We start from the raw sequence: 19,546 nt of genomic DNA on the forward strand, positions 1-19,546 counted from the left end.
CTAACCATGGAACAACAATGTGAGCTGTGGTGGTAGACGCGGCAGCTGGGCAGTGTTAGGTCTAACCAGCGCAAACAGCTTGTGGCTTCCAACCACTCCCTCTTCGGGAGTTAGTGAAAGAATCTAATGTGGTGTAACAAAACACCCCACCACACTGTCGGAGCGGTGCAAGCTGGGGAGACCTCCAGCACCCATTGTGTATTATGTAATGTCTGTCTCGGGGGAAATGAAGTCGTACTCAGTTGAAAAGGCTGCCAGCTGTTGGGCCATGTGTTCATTTACTAAAATATGGTGTTTGGGTGAAATAGGCCTGAAATGGATGAAGTGTCATCACAGTACTGTCTGTCTACGGGACAACGCAATGAAATGCAAGTTGTGGAATTAAGTGAGCATGTATAGCCTAAATAATAGAACTGACTTCTTTAAATCAAAGAAGTGATTGTTGTTTTAATTGCTCCACTTTCCTACAAAACTTTAGCTACCTTATCTGTGTGTACAGCATCTCTGAATGCACAGACTAAAGCTGCCTTCAACAATTTGACTCGATCTTGTCTGTACAGGCAATAATTGGTAGCAATGTTTCCACTTTCCACACACCACACCTGAGACATCATTTCCACTCGAAATTCTTTCAGGTGTGGTGAGGGGGGAGAAAGTCTTTTTTTTATTTATTTAAGTTTTTTTACTTTAATTTGAAAGTTTGGTAATAGCTTAAAGACAAAATGAGATGACTTGTGCAAATAAAATGATCTGTGAATAACTGCTGAGGAATTAAGTTTAATCTGGGTTATTTCTTTACCATAAGACCTGAGGGAAGACACACATCACATACACCTATGTTTAACAAATTCAGTTTCAATTGTGCAGTGTACAGATCCCTTGATACCCCTGTTTGAAGCTTGCCCAAACTGTACAAGCTTCTGCAAATAACCAGAAACACACTGCATACTTACAGTAAACCTACCACTGCCTTCCCAGTAACACCTACACACTGAAATGCATTTACTGTTGGTTACATGTAGGAAGGGCTGAACTTCAGTAGTACTTTTACACATCTATGTGAGCTTCCACCAGCAAATAAAGAGCAAAAGAAAAAACAATGGGACTTCTGTTGTGACAATGCCCTTTAAATGACAGAGTGGCTTCAGGCAAATAGTAATAAATAAAGCTGTAATAAGCACAAGGAATTGCTGCAACTGACTGAAGTGGAAACACTGAGCAGTACGTGGAAAAGTGTTAATAGTATAATTATGAACTTCATTCGGTCCTACTACACCTGATCAACAGGAAGTTGTCTTACATGGTCATATATTGAAAAGTTTTCATTATCTCTGTTTATCATATGCAACTACAGTGTTCTCTGCAGAGTCTACGTTCTGAACTGTGAACGTCAGCTGCAAAAGAGACTTTTTAAAACAAGCTGCACTTTACGTTTCATAGTCACGCAGCCCTCTGAAGACATAAATACAAAAACAAAACAAAAAATCGTGGGACTCTGCTCAAATAAATTCTATAAATGGGAAGCACTGCATTAATAAAAATTTTAAAAAGGTCTGACTGGATGTTAAAACGAGGCTGAGTTGTTGCCTGGCAACTGAAGGCTAGGAGCAGAGAGATAGATTCTGTCTGCCTGAGAGGCAGGGTGCACAAAAGACTTATCAAATGTCACACACACACATAAAGAAGCATAAAGCTAAACTATGGGAGTAAATGGGTAGGCTGACCAATCACAGTGAAGCACATGGATTACCTGGCTACCATGTATCTATTTCATCATTGGTGAGTGTATGGTGAAGCGTGATAATAGCAAACATTGTCTGGTTAACTAACCTCTCACTGCCTGGGGTGGTGATCCTGTAGAACCGGTGTCTCAGGTGATGCTTGTCTCCATGGTAACAGGTTGTGCAGAGGTCGTAATTGGTGCACTCAGCACATTTCCAGCGAATACCAATGATGGGCTGTTGACGGCAGGTGTCACACATGGTTCCATCATGCTTGATGCCTAGGGTGGGGGGTATCAGTCAAAGTTAATTAATCAGGGTTGCATTGTGTGATTGTACAACTACTGGAGTAACTATTTAATATTTTGTGATTAACAATATGTATACAATCTGTGCAAAAAGATTACACTTGATCTATAAGCAATCAGAACTCTGTGTATATGTCTATCTATGTGTGTAAACTTGTTCATATTCTCTGTATCTTTTGGGAGGGTGATATTAATTCTCTGGAAATCCTACACCTGTTCATGTAAGCACTTTAAGACTAACTCTGGCTTTACGACCACTCGCTCCCTTTCCAAAATACTACGGATAGTTCAGAAACACAAATTCAGTTGCTCCTCATTTTATGCCTGCATCATCAAGTGGACATGTAAAGAAGTGAACGAAGCCTGTCAGTGAGAAAGGTTCTGAAAGGTGTAATTGTATGGGCTTGTAAAGCTGCTACTACCACTGAGAGAGATCAAACTAAAGGATGGTTGAGCAAGTAGTTCTTAAACATTTCTGTTTATGATTACACAAACGGAGTACAATCTACTAACATTCTTATATGTGAGCAAGAAAAATGTTTTTCCTCCGGCTACGCAATTCGGAGAAACGGGTTATGTTGTCATATTCTTGACTCTGAACGTGCATATCTTCTATGTCTCACAGAGCTTATTTGCATATATTGCACACAGAGCTGTCTGGGACACATATCTGTTCAGGTAGTACGTATAAAAATACTTGATCTTGATCCTATGCAAACTGACACAGTCAAGAATAAATAGTTTGGGTTAATCACACACAATGAACCGGTCACAACTTATCTACGGCCTCCAAGAATTTTATACACTAAAAGTTTAGTTAACAGAACAATTATTTTAAATGGCAGAGGGTTACTATCACTTCTGTCATCTTTTAATTACACCAACAGTTATATCTCATTGTCTGTTTTTCTAATCAATCTCACTATACCCACCGAAGCCCCCAAAATGAAGCCAACAAAATCCGGACCAGTATCTTGTGTGTTGTACGTAACTCGTGCACGGAAAGATGCTTGTTTTAAACAAATCTGAAAGTGATAAACAAACAAAATCAGCTGATGTTAGGTTACCTGTTGGTGCACTGTCTAATATCCTCACATCGTATGCTCCAGAGCAACGGTAGTTAGCAGCGGTCCCATTATCCCAGACGACAACCACCTCTTCTGGACTTTCAAAACTCCTGACGGTGCCAACATGTCCCTCTCCACCATCCTGCTTCCCCCACTTCCAGTCGGGTCCTCGGACCACTCTCGCTCCAACTCCTTCCATCATCGCCCGGTTATTCCTGCCGGTGGTCATTTACAAAAAGGTCTCGCAATGCCCCAGCAAATCTTACAAGTTAGCGAGCTAGCAGTCTCTGCTAGCCAGCTATCGGTGCGCTGGTGGACAGTCTCCAGACGCCAAGTGGGAGCAAGTCCTAACAGGAAAGAGACTGGAACAATCCACAAAGCTAGCCAGCTAGCTAAGTAGCTAAGTTAGCTACCTAAGAAGGCTACTGGACTACTAAACTACTCCCACAAGCTAACGTTAACTGTGAGCCAGTGTTGCCTCTGAGAATAAGAAACTAATTACTACAAAAGCCTATTAAAAAGCCACATTGCCAGCTAAGACAAATCTCAGTACTCAGCAAACCCCCTGTCCCTCTCCTCCACTCCACACACAAGAATACCACCTCTTCAACTTAGCAAGCTAGCGAACCGAGTTGCTAGCTATCGCAATGCTAGCAAGATAAACCTCTCCTGGCTAGCAAGTCCTTCTCGTTGAGGGAAATGTAGTCCTTTTTTTGATTGTTGATCCTTAGTGTTGCTGTGTATGGCACTGACGATCCATCCAATATATTCCCTTTGTCAGCCAGAGATGGTTCCCTGGAGTCAACTCAGAATGAACGCGTCGCCATTATTGTCAATCATCGCTCAGACCTCAGACGAGCAACAACTAGCCACGGAGGTAGACGACAAAGCCCGAAGACGCGAGGCTTCGAAAACAAGCACAAGTTCGGGCCATAATGCGCGTGCGCATCTGAGACCGTTCCCAGTTCACTGTGGTGGTGAAAAACAAATAAACAAATATCATCAAAGTACGGAAACATATTTGTGAATATGCCGTTTTCTAGCGAGGGATTTTCCAATCAGCAAAGTAATTTAAACTCACCCATTATAAATTATTATTATTAAGTTATAATTTGCAGACAAGTAGACCCACAAACATGAACGAATTAAATAAACAGGATTAAGTAACTCGTGTTTTAGCCAGATTCCACAGCACAGTAGATTTTGTGGAATAAAATAAAAAACTAGAAATCATTTACATAGAAAGTGCATAGAAAGTACATTTACAAACCAGCATTGGTTAACTAATTAATAAAGAGATATTCAACAACAGTTATAAGTCGAAAGGAAAATGTAACCTAGATATAGACATACTGTACATGTAAGTGTGTTTATACTTATGTGTAGGGATACATTCTAGATATACTGTATTGTCTCCAGTGTATACTGTACACTGGATTTATAGTGGTGACACTGCAGCTGATGGCAACTGACATTAACTAAATGAGGGAGACCAACCCAGACAGAATAAGTCGCAGTAGCATGAATGTGTTAAAGGCCACCAGCTGGTGTTAGTAAGTGGAATTTTTTTTTGTCGATTATAGTTATTAATTTACATATTGAATTATCAGTTCATATGTTTTTATTATTTCTTAATTGATCATAATTAACTATTTGCTAAGTTGAAGTCTGTAATTTTTGCAGTGGTAAATCTAAGGATACAGAGGCATTAGTGAATGATGACTGCTGAGCACATTAACAAATACTCTAAGGATGTTACAATGATTTGAAGCACATTATTACTTTACAGCCAGTGACTCCATAGTCCAGAGGACAAGGCCACTTGTAATCAGTATCAACCTAAGATGTACAACATTATATTAACCTTGACCTCACAATGCAAAGGTTTACTCCATTTAAGTGATTTTCAGGTCATATCACACTCCAGACTCTAGACATATACAGATACTGCACATGCTTTAATCTGAAACACTAGAACATGTCTAAGGTAGACCACTTTTAAAATCAAATTACATAAACCTCTGGTGGACCAGCATCACAATAACCCACTATAGGGCCCCATGGCAAAAAATCCCTGTGGACCATTATTAACCACTCTCTTTTTTATTATTATTATTATTCTCTGTGCATTGTGTGGGTATTTAGTAGAACTTTATTTGGTGAAATGTACAATTTTAGCACGATATGAACTGTAAAAAAAAAAAGTAGTAATGGAGCATTAAAGCTCCTATTCTTTCGGTTTGTAATGTGCGTTAGTGGTGCACTGCACACAGTATACCGTAAACAAAATTGCAGTTAATTAAATTACCACTAAACTAATTGCCACACTGTGAAGCCCGAAGCCCCCTGTGGGTCTGTAGCCCTCTGGGACGGTTGCCTGGTTGTTAATGCAGTTTTACTGTGGAGTGAACTACCACTGCAGTAAAGCCATGACCTTTTTTTTCAGAAGCTAACGTTGTTCAGTGACTCTCATGCTTGTCTTTTCAAATACCTTTTTAATTTACCACTCACTTATCTTTTGGCTGAGCTACAGCATATCCTACTGAACGCACTGTGGGGACCAGGCTCTCATGCATCACCTCTGTTGACTGCAGGGGGCGACTCTGCGCAGCTCCACTGATAGTTGGTCAAAGAGCGCCACCGCTCGCCGGTACGGTTATATATCCCCCCCTCTCCCTCCCTACATCAGGTCCCCTTGACTGTCTCCTTCACAGTGGGCTCGCAGGCAGACACAGCTGAATTTCAACCCGAGCTGGCCGCTGTCCTTGCAGTACGGGGGAGAAAACAGGGACCTTGCAATGATCTCGCTGGACTTTAGTTTCAATATTTTGACAAGGGACCTGTCATATTATCTGGAAAATCAAGTGAAAGTTGGACTGTTCGGTTCGGGAGTAGGACTGTCTCTGGTGCTGGGCTTTAGCGCAGCGTACACCTGCTACTATTTGATTTCAGTAGCGAAGGTGAGTAACATTGACATTAGACATTTCTTGTGACCTGAGCGGCTTCCTTTATGCATTTTACGTTGAGTAAAAAAAAAAAAAACAAGATGTGTGCGCGTGCTTTATCACAGTGTGAGCATCATCACAGCCACGCGAGTGATGATGATAGTCGACCGGTACATTTGGCTGATGGAGGTTTCGATCCGGTTGCATCTGTCCAACGGGTCGGGCTAACGTTACACGCCTGCACATGTGGGACGGAGCTCGGGCGACAGGGACTCGCATTTTAATCAGCATCTACACCTGAGATGAATATTTTCTACATCCATGTGCAGCGCTTATGTAACTATATTACACCAATTGGACGTCGGCATCGGCTAAGCTAGGCTAACGTTACTGTACGTTAGCTAGAAATGCCGGTAGACGGTTTTATGTGATGCTGGTTAGTTGCTGTCATGTATTGGACGGCGAGGAGAGACCTGAAATGTTGATATTACATAATTACTCCGTACCTGTTGAATAAGAGTTTGAGTCCAGCATTTACAAGATATTAATACAGCAAAAATATAAGTTAAAATGCTACACGTTAATCTGCTTAAACTCCAGTGAGATGAATTGCATGCTACATTTCCAGTAAGGCCAACATCTTCTCCAATGGACTGACTTAAAACAAAAATAAGTACCAAATAGTAAAAATTAAGCAACCAATATATACTATTAAATATATATACAACGTGCGGATGGGTACTCATTTTAATAATGCAAAACTAATTCATGTCAAGCGTTTATTATCAGTTTGTCCAAGTGTAATAAAGGCCTAAAATGCAGAGTGATGCAGATGTGCTGTGTTTGTCTCATGTGCTTTACACTCTGTGGTTAGGAGACTGTTCTCAGTCCTGCTTTCTATTAGAGTTGGATGCTCACATTTTAACCATTTAATATCCTCAATGTTAAGTGTTATTTTGTATGTTTAGATATATGCATCAGTAGACTTGATTTTAAGTTTAGAAGGAATAATGCAACAAGTAATATTTAGACGTATTACATATAAGATGTAACAAAACATGGCTTAGAGCTGCAAAATGGTAATGGATCTGTTGTCATATTTAATAATGTCACAGTAAGTATTCCCCAAGGTACTTTTTGATTCACACTTGACCCGCTTGTATTTTGCAGAAGCCACAGCTCATCTCAGGGGGTAAGAAGTTCTACCAGTTTCTGAGGGAGCAATGTCCGGTGGTGTCAGAGACCTACTACCCCACCTTTTGGTGCTGGGAGAGCCGCATCCAGACTCTGCTGAGACCCTTTGTCACAGCCAAACCTGGGGTGGTTTACAGAAAGTAAGTCCTCACCATGACTGACGTACTGATTATCCATCACACAAGTTTCTTTAATCCCAAACTGAAAATATGCTTCTCTTCGTCAGCAGACGGGCTTCACCTGGTTCAAAAGTGCATCTGAGCTCATAAAACAGTTTAAGTCAAAGAGGTCATATCCAGTGAGAGATAAGTGTGAAGTATGCAAGTCAGGGAGTTCACCTTTGGCATAGTACAGTAAAATTGTATTTAATACGACAGCTGTCTTGTTCTGGCATACCAGAGAAATTAACTGCCAGGGAAAACATTTTTTTTCCATGCCCGCTGTGCAAAGCTTTATTAAGAAACCTCTTAAACTAGCTTGGTCACTGAGAAACTGCCATTGTTTGTTTCCTGATTTCTCTCTTTTCCAGTTTCACAACTGGAAACAAATCCCAGTTTTGTTCTTAGGCAAGACTCAAAAAGCTCAGAGAAGAAAGAGACCTTTTGTGCCACGACGCAGGCTTGGGCCGCCCTGCCTGCTGCTCGATAATGTACATTCTGTTGAAGATTAATTGGCATTGCATTCCTTGCCCCCTGCACATAAAGGAGATTAAAATCAATTAAAAGAGCCTTATTTTTCATTATTACTATTTACTACTTATTTATTCTTATTACATTCTCACATAATTTGTTTTGTGTGCACGGACATTCCCTAATTTCCTGTGCTTTTCGGCTAGGTGTATGTGTATGTATACAGTATAAATTGTACACGTACTATGTGATGTGTAGTTTTTGCTCTGTTCACCCTTCACATAAAAATCCAAACCACAACCTTAACATAAAAATTAAAATGAATAAATTTAAAATCAATTAAGACTCTGCTGTTTATTTTCAGTATTGGTAATTTGTTCTTGATCTGTTAATTGGGATTTAGATGTTTTTCAAAAGTTGGCCCCTTTGATCATGGTTATTGATTATGCATAAGAGTTTCTTGTTGTTGTTTTTGTGGCAGTTTTCAATTCGTTGGTTAAATTATTAGTCCCAACGTAATTTCTTTGTCCCAAGGACATTCACACTGCTGCCTATGTCTTTGATTGTCAACTATTCCCTGACTTAAGGATATAAATATTCCCACAATGCACAGCGACTGCATCCATCCCACTCCAACTCTGTTATCTAATGTGGTAAAACCAATGGTCACATTCGCCAAAGTTATTATCACATTTCCTCCTGGGACAACAGGACGTCCCCCTCCCCCATAATGAAGTTACCCAAGGTTGACCCAAGGACGGACACTGTGAAAACTGTCCTATTTGTCGTACGCTGCGTGGGTGAAATTTCACTCATTGTCCCAAGCGGAGGACTTGGCAGTAGGTCCCCTCCCACTTTGCGCGCTGGACACTCAGGATTGGCCCTCCCTGACTTTAAAGGGCTAGGCCCCCAGGTGCATATTTCATGGCGGTTCTGTAATTTCATGCTGATGTCTTTACTGCCGGCCCCGGCCAAGTTGGCTCACGGCACTGCTGCTGCGTGTGTTTGTGTGCAGTGCAGGTTTTAAGATGCGCTGGCACTGGAAATGAATGACCTCATCTGCCAGGCTAGGGTTGTACAGCCCAGAAATTGATTGACCATAAGAACTCACTGGTGCAGTGCCCTCCTCCTCATCTTAACTTGCTGTGCGTTGCAAAGCACACTGACAAGATAATCACAAGGGAAATGAGGCAGCTGTTAGTGAGCGTTCTACTCACATATCCAGTTCCCCTTGGGCAGTGTGTGTGTGATGGATACAATGATACAATTAACCTAGAACTGAACAGAATGTATTAATTTAGTAGAGAATGGAACTAGAGTATTGTGTCCATTTTAATGGCCATTCAGTGAGCAGATATGCATTTAAACCCAAATCTAATATTGATTTTAGTACTTCTTGTCAGTATTTTCCTGTGTGTGTGCTTGAGTGTGTGCACCCATTTGAATGAGACAAATACATAGAGACACAGGCAGAAGGTAATGTTCAGAAAGACCCACGTTGCTGAGCTGCGTGTCCCACTCGTCTCTGCAGTGAGCTTATTAAGGCAGCAGATGGAGGACAGATCTCTTTGGATTGGTTTGACAACGACGACAGCCTCTCTCATCCCGACCCCGCCACCAGGCCCACAGTCCTCCTTCTCCCCGGTCTGACCGGTACCAGCCGAGAGTCCTACATCCTGCACATGGTCCAACAGAGCCGGGATCTGGGCTATAGGTGGGTGGTCTTGGCTGGATACCCTGGCTGAGGTCCAGCGCTGAGCACGCATTCAGGGCACTGAATCACAGAACTGACGCTCTGTGTGCTGTATGTTCTAATTTACCATTTATCTAGAATGCAGATTTCTTATCCAATCAAACTCAAAATGCCTCCGCAGTCATGGCTGTATTGACTTAAACCTAAAGCCCCAACATCCACTTTTTTGTGGTGATTTTGTAACTTTTATGTAAGGGACGCAGGAGCGAGAGGGGCTTGGGGGTTTTTCAGGTGAAGTGCACAAATAAAGTAGACAGCTCTGTGTCAAGAGCTGCTTTTGTAAATAGCCAAACGTAGCACAAGCTTGAAGAGTTGCAGAGGGAGGCAGACACACACACACACTCTTCTCCCAGTCCAATAGGTCCTTTCTGTATTCTCTGCACTCATTCTTTCACCCAGATTTGGGAAGGCATGGGAAGGGAGCAGGCAAACTCAGCATCTTCCACCCCTCACCCCTGTCTGTGTAGCTTAATGAATTACAGCTTATCCTGGTACAAGCTTTGCAGCTTAGCCCCAGACCAGCTTCCGAGTCTATGCTGCAGTGTGTGTTTAAGCACCCGCCACCATTGCCACCACCTCTGCCTTCCCCCTCCTCTCGCTCAATCTAGCCCCACCCTGCTTGCTGAGTTAAACAGATAGAAGCAGCGAGTCTGACTCGGCCAGATAATAGATGACTTGTGAGAGATGTGGGCTGAGGAGGGGATGCTGATGCCTTTGCATCTACAACACAAACAGAATGGTCCTCACACAGCTGTGCCTCTCTGCACATCTCATCATATTCTCACTTCTGTTTTTTTTTTTAAGTAAGACACATTTGTTTAAAGTAATTTGGGCCACTGTGTTCCTTTGAACATAGAAATAGATAACTTGTAGCGACAAGAGAAAAACAAGCATAAGCCTACCAGATTAGAGTTGTGACTAACAGTTATTTTCAAAATAAAAAACAAATAAAAATGCTGATCACATGTTCCCAGAGCCCAAGGTGACATCCTCATATGTGTTGTTTTGTCTGATCAACAGCTCAAAACTCAAAGACATTTAGTTCACAGTCACAGATGATTAAAAAAAAGAGATAATCTACATTTGAGAGGCTGAAACAAGCGATTCTTTTTGCCATTTATACATAAAAAGTTTTTAAATGATACATAAGTTGCCAAAAATATTGTGATTAATATTTTGTTGATCAAACAGTTGATTCACTGACTTGTTGTTTCATCTTATTTCAGTTATGAAGTGATTAAAAGAGTCATTTATGAGACTGTACTAATTTAAAAGAGTATATGTTTTGTGTATTTCAGATGCGTGGTATTCAACAACAGAGGGGTTTCTGGGGAAACACTGCTGGTAAGAATCTAACGTGTTCATATTGAGAAAGACAACATGTTTACAGGGATGAAAAGGACTGTTAAGGACAGATGCTTTTCCCATTTGACAGTACGACAGCTTCCCAGTGGAGTTGTCCTTTTCTTTCCTTCAGCCGGCCCAGAGCATGTCTGTTGCACACGTGTCGCCGAGCCCACAGGGAGTCTAAGCAGACGCTGCACAGACAATGTTGTTGCACAGCAGGGATTAAGTTGCAGGCAGATACTGTATTTTAATGCCTATCCACAGAAATATGACCCCGTCGAGCACGTGCTGTTCTGACACCTGGCTTAATCTGTCCTCTTACACCCGGGTATATTTAGCCAACAAAATGGGCCCAGAGCTCTGATAGCGCTTAGCGAATGCCCACTGTGTTTTATGTCTACCCCTTCACTGTCTGCACGTCTGCGCCTGCAGAACAGAGGCACGTTCTTTATGGACGGCTGTATCGCCCTGATCTAATCATACCATCACCACCATACAGAGAGCTCATCCGAAGCACAAATGGTGTTTCATTGCAGGCAGGGATTGCCCACAATCAATCTAATGTTCCTCTTAGTGGGTGTAAATCTGAATCACTGGCTGAGCTGTGTCCTGCTGCTGTCTTTGTCTTATTCTGTCTCAGCTGCAAAAAAAAAAATATATATATAAATGTGACACTCAAGCAACGTGTCCAGTGTCATTCTGTGTGATTTAAACCTGTATTCTAGGTCATATCCAGAGTTTAGTTTGCTCAGCTGTACTCAGATTTAAAAAAAAAAAAAAAAAAAGCACTGGACACTGTAACCTTGGCACTGTATCAAGGTGGTGGTAAGAAGGGAATTTTCCCCCTCATTTCAGTGGGGAATTATATTCTATGCAAATGATCTACCAATTCTACACTCCTGTGAGTGTTTTCTCTGTGTCCAGTTAGTGTGAATATCCTCTATTGTTTAAATAGGCCAGCGCTTTAGAATGACCCGCTGTGTGAGAGATGCCCCCTGCCTCAAAAGCTGTCCTAAGTGCTAGTGCCCTATTTCTTGATCTCGTAAAAAGCCTATTACATTACGCTTTCCTGTGGAGTGGCTTTGCGGTGCAGAGGTCATAAGTCTGCTCTAATATTCCCGCAAACTATTGGATTTTTATTTTTTGTTTAAGTTCTCCTGTTTTACTGCAAAGTCCAACACTTGTGCAGGTCCCTGTAAGAGAGTAGAAAAACAGGAATTTACTTTGCCTGAGTTTCTGCTTGAATCTTAATGAAGAGCCTTGAAGAGTCAGCAGCATCCTGAGAATTTGGGCTCCCTCAATTTAGAGCTGATTTGTTTTATAATGCTAAGCGACCTGCTCTGCCTGACAAATGGTTTCAAACTGAAAGGGATTTTCCTTTAAAAACAGTGTTCTTATCCCAGCTAGAAATACCCGAATAAACAGTAATAACATGGAAAGTGGCACCTTTGCCACATTTGAGGAAGATTTCACTGTCTCTTGGCTTGTAAAAAATGGAGGTTAAAAATAAAGTTTACACCAATACACATTTATAGAGTGACTCACTTGTACAGTCCAGGGTATGGAGAGATGCTTCACTCCTATGACACAGCTTAGACATAATAACAGAAATTAGCAATAGCATAATTCCCGTTTGCATTTTAAGGGGGATATAGTGAATTGATGTTTCATATCTGTTTCCAAACATATTTATCTTGTAGTTTGGATGTTTGCAGATTAATCAATTGATTTCTTAGGCAATAATCTGTCAAAAAAAAGTGAAAAATGCCTATTAGAGTTTCCTGAAACCTTAGGCGACATCTTTAAATGTCTTGTCCGACCAACAGTCCAAAATGAGATGCTCAGTTTCCTTTTTAAAACTGCTGAGTTAGCAGAGGATGGTTTCGATCCATCGACCTCTGGGTTATGGGCCCAGCACGCTTCCGCTGCGCCACTCTGCTACACACCCCAGATGGGACTCGAACCCACAATCCCTGGCTTAGGAGGCCAGTGCCTTATCCATTAGGCCACTGGGGCTGCTGGAGAGCCACAGGGGATATACTGTACACAAGGCAGTGTTCAGTGGTGGTAACACTGACACTATAATCCTTTTTATGTTCATTTTCTATGGACCGGGATGGCAGCCTTTGTTTGAAGTAAAATCAGAGAGCCGTGAAAGAGTTCAGTCCATGCCTGGTGATGTCCACTGCAACCTACACTGCAGACTAATTGTTCGGTCCACATACTGCTTATACATAAGACCAAGACAGACATCAAATATTCATATTTGTAAAACTACAACCAGTTAATGTTAAGCATTTTTGACTTTAAAATGATGAACTGATAATCAAATAGTTTGTTTTATTTGCTGTTCATCAAGTAATCGATTGGTCCGCTAATCATCTCAGTTCGAGTTTGATTTTCCTTATGTATCATATTGATTTGTTTTACTTGCACCAGCAGATCATGAAAATTGACCTTCTCTAAAGATGGCAAAATACTATAAGCTGAGAATGGTACATGTGCAGTGTAATAGTGATAAAGTGTATAGATCCACTTCCTTTGCTGTTATCTCTCATTGTAAATAACAAAGGTCTGCATGTAGCCCAGAGAGACTGTGTCTGTTACATAATAGTCTGTAAGCTCTTTGTGTCCATGTGTGTGTGTTTGTCTTTAGCTATTGTATAAGTGCTATCACACATGCACTGCAGCCCTGAACTTACCTAGTCATTAGCCAGAGGGGCTTTATGTGAGATCACAAATGTCTGAATCAGCTGGACCAAACATTACATAGACATTATCCTGCCAGCACTCTAGTGCAAGGTCTGTGTAATGTCCAATTGAGTCGATGCATGAATAGAGCTGGTCACTGTCCGGAGAATTCACAGCGAGTAGGTGGGTGTGTTGATGATGTTTCAGTCTACCCAGGCACCACCCCTCACCTACACCAAGTATTTCCAGACAGAGAAACAGGAGGAAAAGAGTAACTGTATTGTCTTCATATCCCACTCAGACCCCAAGGACCTACTGCGCAGCCAACACAGAGGATCTGGAGACTGTTATTGAGCACATCCAGAGGACCAATGAAGCTGCTCCAATCATGGCTGCTGGGGTGTCCATGGGAGGGTAATGAAGCCACTCACTAACCTTCTAACTGGACAGATTAGTACAAGCAATGATGCTAACAAATCTTAAAGGTGTAATGAGTAATACACAGAAATAGTACTTGAAACGACATGGAACTCATTCACATTTACTACTGTACATCGGCTGTGATTTGGTTTATGCCAAATAATACCAGAAGTGCAAGAGAGGCAAAATAGATCACCTTTCCTCTCACCCACTCAGGATGATGCTGGCCAATTATTTGGGGCGCAAGGGCCGGGAAACCTGCCTGAAGGGTGTTGTAGTCTTCTCAGCAGGCTGGGACGTATTTGAATGCACCGCCTCGCTGGAAAAACCCTTGGACCGTTTCCTCTTCAACTCCTACCTCACCAGCTGCCTACAAGCCTCTGTGCACAGGTCAGCCGGGGCCAGAGCGGGATTAACACGGCCGCTAACTCACTGCTAGTGCTGCAGGCTAAACACTGCATGAGCTTTAATAGCTGGGTTTTACGTGTTTATTTTTTTACATGCTGATGTAATGTTTAATTTTTACAGTTTTAGGAAATAATTCTTGACTGCTGTCGTATTTTCTATTTGTTAGCTGGTGAAAAAGCAAATTTAAAAAGCCTGGTGACATGTAGACGGTTATGATACTCTCAGTATATTTCAATCTGTGTATTAACATGGGCATTATAGAAATGCACCGTAACGCCTTTGTTATAGTACTACTTTGAAAGTTGAGCTTGATTGTTGTTTCATTAGCTTGTTACAACCTTGTCAGCATTTTTGAGGGACATTTTCGAATGCAAATCATTTCACCTAACAGCAGCGGGTGACAGTTTTATTTTTAATCTCCCCTCCAGACACAGGCCCGTGCTTGAAAAGTGTTACGACATCGATCATGTCATGAAGGTGGGGATTATTTTCAGTGACACTTGGCTGAAAATGCTAATCTAATTAAATGAGATGGCCAGACGTTAATCATATTACTCGGGGGGTGGCTCCTACAGGCGAGGACCATCCGAGAGTTTGACGAGAGGTTCACCTCCATAATGTTTGGTTATCCCACCAATGACGACTACTACCGTGATGCCAGTCCTGTCCACAGGCTGAAATCTGTACAGGTGCCAATGCTGTGTCTCAACGCCGCTGACGATGTCTTCTCTCCGTCTCATGGTGAGTCCTAGCCGTGTTCCACAAAATACGACGTCTTGTAAAATCCAGACCTCGCTATCAAGCCCTCCTTATAAAGAGTTTCTTTATTTTATGCAAAGCAAATTATACAAATATGTGTCCTATTCCTAAAGTAGGAGAAAAGGACCTCAGTGTTTTTGTTTCCTTTGCAGCCATTCCAGTGGAGGCAGTGAAGCAGAATCCCAACCTGGCCTTGCTTATTACCTGTCACGGCGGCCATATTGGCTTCCTCGAGGGTCTGTGGCCTCGACAGAGCACTTACATGGACCGGGTCTTTAAGCAGTTTGCAAAGGCGGTCATCGAGCAAGGCAGCCGACTCCAAGACCTCTCCTGATAAGAGAACTTAATTAAGTGTTCCTCTAGTTTTACTTCCTCTCTCTGTCCTTTTCCCTTTCTTCTTTTTTTTCTTTCATCTTTGTCGTCCATCTTCCCACGCTGCATTCCATCCTTTATTCCTTCCATTTCTAACTCATTCCTACGTTCCGTCGTCCCTTCCTTTGACCTTTTTCCCCTCTTTCATCCTTGCCCTCCATCCCTCCTTTCTGCATTCCATCCGTCGTTCATTCCCTCCCTCTCTACCTAATCCTATTCTGCCTTTTTCCTTCCTTCTATTGACCTTCTTTTATCTTTGCCCTCCATCCTTCCGTCCCATTCTTCCTCCACAAGCAAAAAAAAGAAATGATTCTTTCTCATCTGAAGGGCACATCTTATTGAATGTGTTGCATTCATTTATTTATTCCATAGTTAACAAGTCATTGTATGTAATCATGCTCTCAATGGTATGCTTATTAAAAAAAACAAAACAAGCATAGCTATTCATGTCACCGTTGAAAAGCTGAATCTGTGCCCATCTGGTTTAGTTGCATTAGCTAGCTAAAAAAAAAATCTTCGTTTACCTTGTGCAATTATTTTCTTTTGAAGTTAACACAAGTACTGCACATGAGAATCCAATCATCTTTATTCATGAAGCGTCCTTTAGTACATATATCAGTAGGATTTTAGCCCTCAGGGATTTTCTTTATTTACTCATACTTCTTTCCTTCCTGTATTATATTGTTTTGTCAATCATTCTCCTTCAGTTTTATTTTACACATTTAAAGGTTGATGTTACTTATCAGTTGACATACAATAGTTTCTTTTCTTTAAAAGGAATAGTTCAACATTTTGGGAAATACGCTTGTTAGACGAGAAGATTGATACAACTTTCATGTCTGTCAGCTGAAGTCCATTAGCTTAGCTTAGCATAAAGCAGGAAGCAGGGGGAAACAGCTAGTCTGGCTTTGTCCAAAAGTAAAAAAACTTCCTGCCAGAGCTTGTAGGTAGGTTTTTTCAGACAGAGCCACACTAGTTGTTTTTAATCGCTTCCATCTTTATGCTAAGCTAAGCTCAGATGACCAGCCACTTCATATTTAACTTTTACTCTTGGTAAGAAAGCGTATAAGTGTATTTCCTAAAATATTGGAACTATTTCTTTCCTTAACCTTCTGCATGCACTTTTATTTTCACACATTCTACCTTTTTACGTACACCAAATAGTTCTACAAATGTATAATATGGAGAATAATTCATTAATGACAAGGAATGTGAAATTGCACTATTTTAGTTGAAACTATCATGCCTCTAATTCCTTAATGCAACGCACTTCATTTCATTCGATATATGAAAGTATATCCCAAAGGCTGAACAGAGGAGTATGTGAATTCCATGAGGTTTTCTATGTGAAGATGTTGGTGGTTAATTCTGTTAGTAAGTCTGTGGGTGCTAGATACAGTAATGTGAATGGAGTAATGCACATAGAAAGACAGAGAGCGTATACTGTATGTTGGCTGTTCAAAGTGGTGGATGCTGCTTTATAAGATGCATAGTACCATTAATGGAACCTGGCCGTCAGTCTTTGTTTTTGTTGTTTTTGTTTCGCCAACAATGATCAAGCGGCTGGCTACCGTGTTTGAGTTGGCATCGATGAAACGAGGCAGACCTGACTGGCGGCCAGGCTTTTTCAGTAATGCACTGCATGAGGGATTTTGACTTCCTGTTCCTGTGGAATTTTGGTGTCTGTTTGTTCTGCCAAGTGTCCATTGAGTAGCATGTGTCTCATCGGCGTCATCATGTCCTGAACCTTAACATCACTTCGTAATCTGTAGCACAAAGGACATGTTTGTGTTTTTTTTTTTCATAGGATGCTGCATTTCATTTTGTATACTACATAAAAAAATATAAAAAAGAAACATTCTGTTTAACGTGCAGCAATAAGATTTTAAATTAAAGAAGTGTCTCTATAGTAAAAGTACTAGTATATGCACATTATCAACATGAGTGTAATATGCTGTATTTAATAAATTATTAAACAGAGTCTAGGTCCATTTGTCTGCTGTCTCCAGTGCTTCTGCTTGTAATGCATTTTCTCAATAGAGTATATTGGATTGCTTGACTGACTGTGTACTGCAGGCTTTTGTCAGCAGTTCTTTCTCTCTCTCTCTTTCCTTCTTTCTTTTTCTTTCTTTCTTTCTGGGAATTTACATCTGTGGCTAAATGCTGATAATGTCCAGGTTGCACGGTCAGTCACATGAGGTGCTCAGCTCATGTAGGACCTTACCCTTGGTCACAGGCTCCCAACTCACCCACCCCCCCCAAAGGCAAGACATTTGACAGTCCACCACTGGAGCTGGCTTACTGCGTGACCGGTGTGTCTGCAGGGTCACACTCTCCCTCTCCCTCTCTCCTCTCCTCTCACATCAGTATTGAGTTTTGGTCCCTGGAATTGACTCACTCCACACTCACAGGCTTAGCCGCTGATAGGATATGCATCGCCGCAGTAGTGGATGTGATCCACCAAAGGCAAACTGTAATCCCCCGGCACTCCACTTACCTTCACCCCACCCCCACCCCCCACCCCCTCCCAATAAGCACACAGACAGATGAGCTTTGGTTTTAGCTAGATGGTTTATGGAAGCCAGAGAGTAATTAGAGTACACTGCCAAGAGGGATGAATGATTTACTCTTGGTTACCATCTATGAAAATTGATATTATGTTGCAGGAATCCTGTTCTGAAATGTTGCTGATATGAGAATGTGCAGTGAAATATTTAATAGATCAGTAAGCAAACTTTTATGTGTAATGATGATGTAAAAGAAAATGATTCACAATACTATCAGTGATATGTTTAATCGTGTGTTTGAAAGTAGTTTAAGATTAAGCACTACATTGCCCGAGGACTCAATAACTGGAAAAAATCGGTCAGAGGGAATTATCAGGAGACGTTTTCTCTTTTTCTTTCAAAGCATTTGCTGATATTTCAGCTAAAAGCACAAATCAAATGATGAAATCAATCTAGAAAACCGTGCACCACAAGTAAAATCACAGCACAATTAAGAGAAGCCAAAGAAGGCCGATCTGTACATATTGTAGTCAGTAAAACAGTCAGTTAACCATTTGCCCTCTTTGTAAGTATTGGACAAATGAATTACTTTGGGACATTGAGCTTCTTTAGAGACAAACCTCCCCTGAGCTTCGTGCACAATATGTCACAACCAAAGAGCAATTATGAGGTGGAAGAATCAGCATGCCAACCTCTTTACCCTCTCTTCCTTATCCTACCCTGACTGCAGCTGGCTGAAAATAGCCTTGTGTTATATCACACAGGGGCTGTAGGTTGATGGAAAGTGTGCTCTAATATTACCTCGTGCAGGAGCTGAAATAGGACTGTCCCCGGACCGGCAATGCCCCCCGCGCCCTCAACAATGAAGCCGGAGAAGATCCCGGGCATCTATTATGAAGCCATCTCTGCTCTTGATGGAGATAAGGGTTGTTGTGTATGTTCGGTCGCCGCACGGTCACAGAGGTGTTGAGGGGAGAGGACAGATGGTGCTTAGGAAATGAGCAAGGGCCTGGGATTTACTCTTTAGCAGAATAAAAAAGATCTGGGATTGCATGCAGAGTAGAGAGTGAGAGGATTATTAATCACAGGCCGGAGACGGGGGCTGCAGATGCATTTCAACAACACTGCTTAAGTTTTGTATTAATGCACTTGCGCCGCTCTATAAAGTACTGAGCAGATACATGGGAGGGACTCTAAAATAATGCCAAAAATTGGAGTTAAAAGGGGCACGCCACCAATTATATACATGAAGTTCATTTTACTAATCACATGAAGCACAACTCGGCCTGTGAAAACAGTTGTATAATGTCTTTGTCTGCTGCTTCACTTTCTGGCCGTACATTTTAAAATCTGTTCTAAATCACTGGAGTACTCCTTTAACCATCCACCATGTCAGAGGACGTGGGCCGACCTCGAAAACAATCT

The 19,546-nt window shown here is 41.6% G+C and overlaps 2 protein-coding genes and 1 non-coding gene across 8 annotated transcripts in view; 1 reads left to right on the top strand and 2 right to left on the bottom strand.

Moving 5' to 3' along the window:
- The window catches only part of mib1 (MIB E3 ubiquitin protein ligase 1), a 52,588-nt gene extending 48,587 nt beyond the window's left edge, over positions 1-4,001 (bottom strand). For 5 of the 6 annotated variants that reach the window (XM_018676315.2, XM_018676313.2, XM_018676312.2 and 2 more), the window contains exons 1-2: positions 3,097-4,001; positions 1,831-2,002 (exon numbers count right to left, since the gene is read on the bottom strand). In XM_018676315.2, the coding sequence (XP_018531831.1) occupies positions 1,831-2,002; positions 3,097-3,325 (401 nt within the window). In that variant the 5' untranslated portion in view covers positions 3,326-4,001. The remainder of the gene's footprint in view (positions 1-1,830; positions 2,003-3,096) is intronic. The other variant, XM_018676311.2, reaches the window with a different exon arrangement.
- A 1,780-nt stretch (positions 4,002-5,781) lies between these two features.
- abhd3 (abhydrolase domain containing 3, phospholipase) lies at positions 5,782-17,605 on the top strand. The gene is made up of 9 exons (XM_018676316.1): positions 5,782-6,056; positions 7,212-7,375; positions 9,396-9,578; positions 10,916-10,961; positions 13,957-14,069; positions 14,292-14,465; positions 14,912-14,960; positions 15,059-15,224; positions 15,395-17,605. Exons 1-9 carry the CDS (start codon positions 5,895-5,897, stop codon positions 15,574-15,576), a joined length of 1,239 nt encoding a protein of 412 aa, XP_018531832.1. The 5' UTR covers positions 5,782-5,894; the 3' UTR covers positions 15,577-17,605.
- trnar-ccu (transfer RNA arginine (anticodon CCU)) lies at positions 12,908-12,980 on the bottom strand. The gene has a single exon. It is a non-coding gene; the product is annotated as a tRNA-Arg (tRNA).
- Positions 17,606-19,546: the final 1,941 nt, after the last annotated feature.

The sequence above is a fragment of the Lates calcarifer genome, linkage group LG4 (genome assembly GCF_001640805.2).
Source record: "Lates calcarifer isolate ASB-BC8 linkage group LG4, TLL_Latcal_v3, whole genome shotgun sequence".
Taxonomy (NCBI): domain Eukaryota; kingdom Metazoa; phylum Chordata; class Actinopteri; family Centropomidae; genus Lates; species Lates calcarifer.

Coding starts and splice junctions, on each gene's coding strand:
- abhd3 (XM_018676316.1), top strand. CDS start 5,895: ATGATCTCGCTGGACTTTAGTTTCAATATTTTGACAAGGGACCTGTCA. Junction 9,579..10,915: donor AGCCGGGATCTGGGCTATAG/GTGGGTGGTCTT, acceptor TGTGTATTTCAG/ATGCGTGGTATTCAACAACA. Junction 14,466..14,911: donor CTACAAGCCTCTGTGCACAG/GTCAGCCGGGGC, acceptor TCTCCCCTCCAG/ACACAGGCCCGTGCTTGAAA.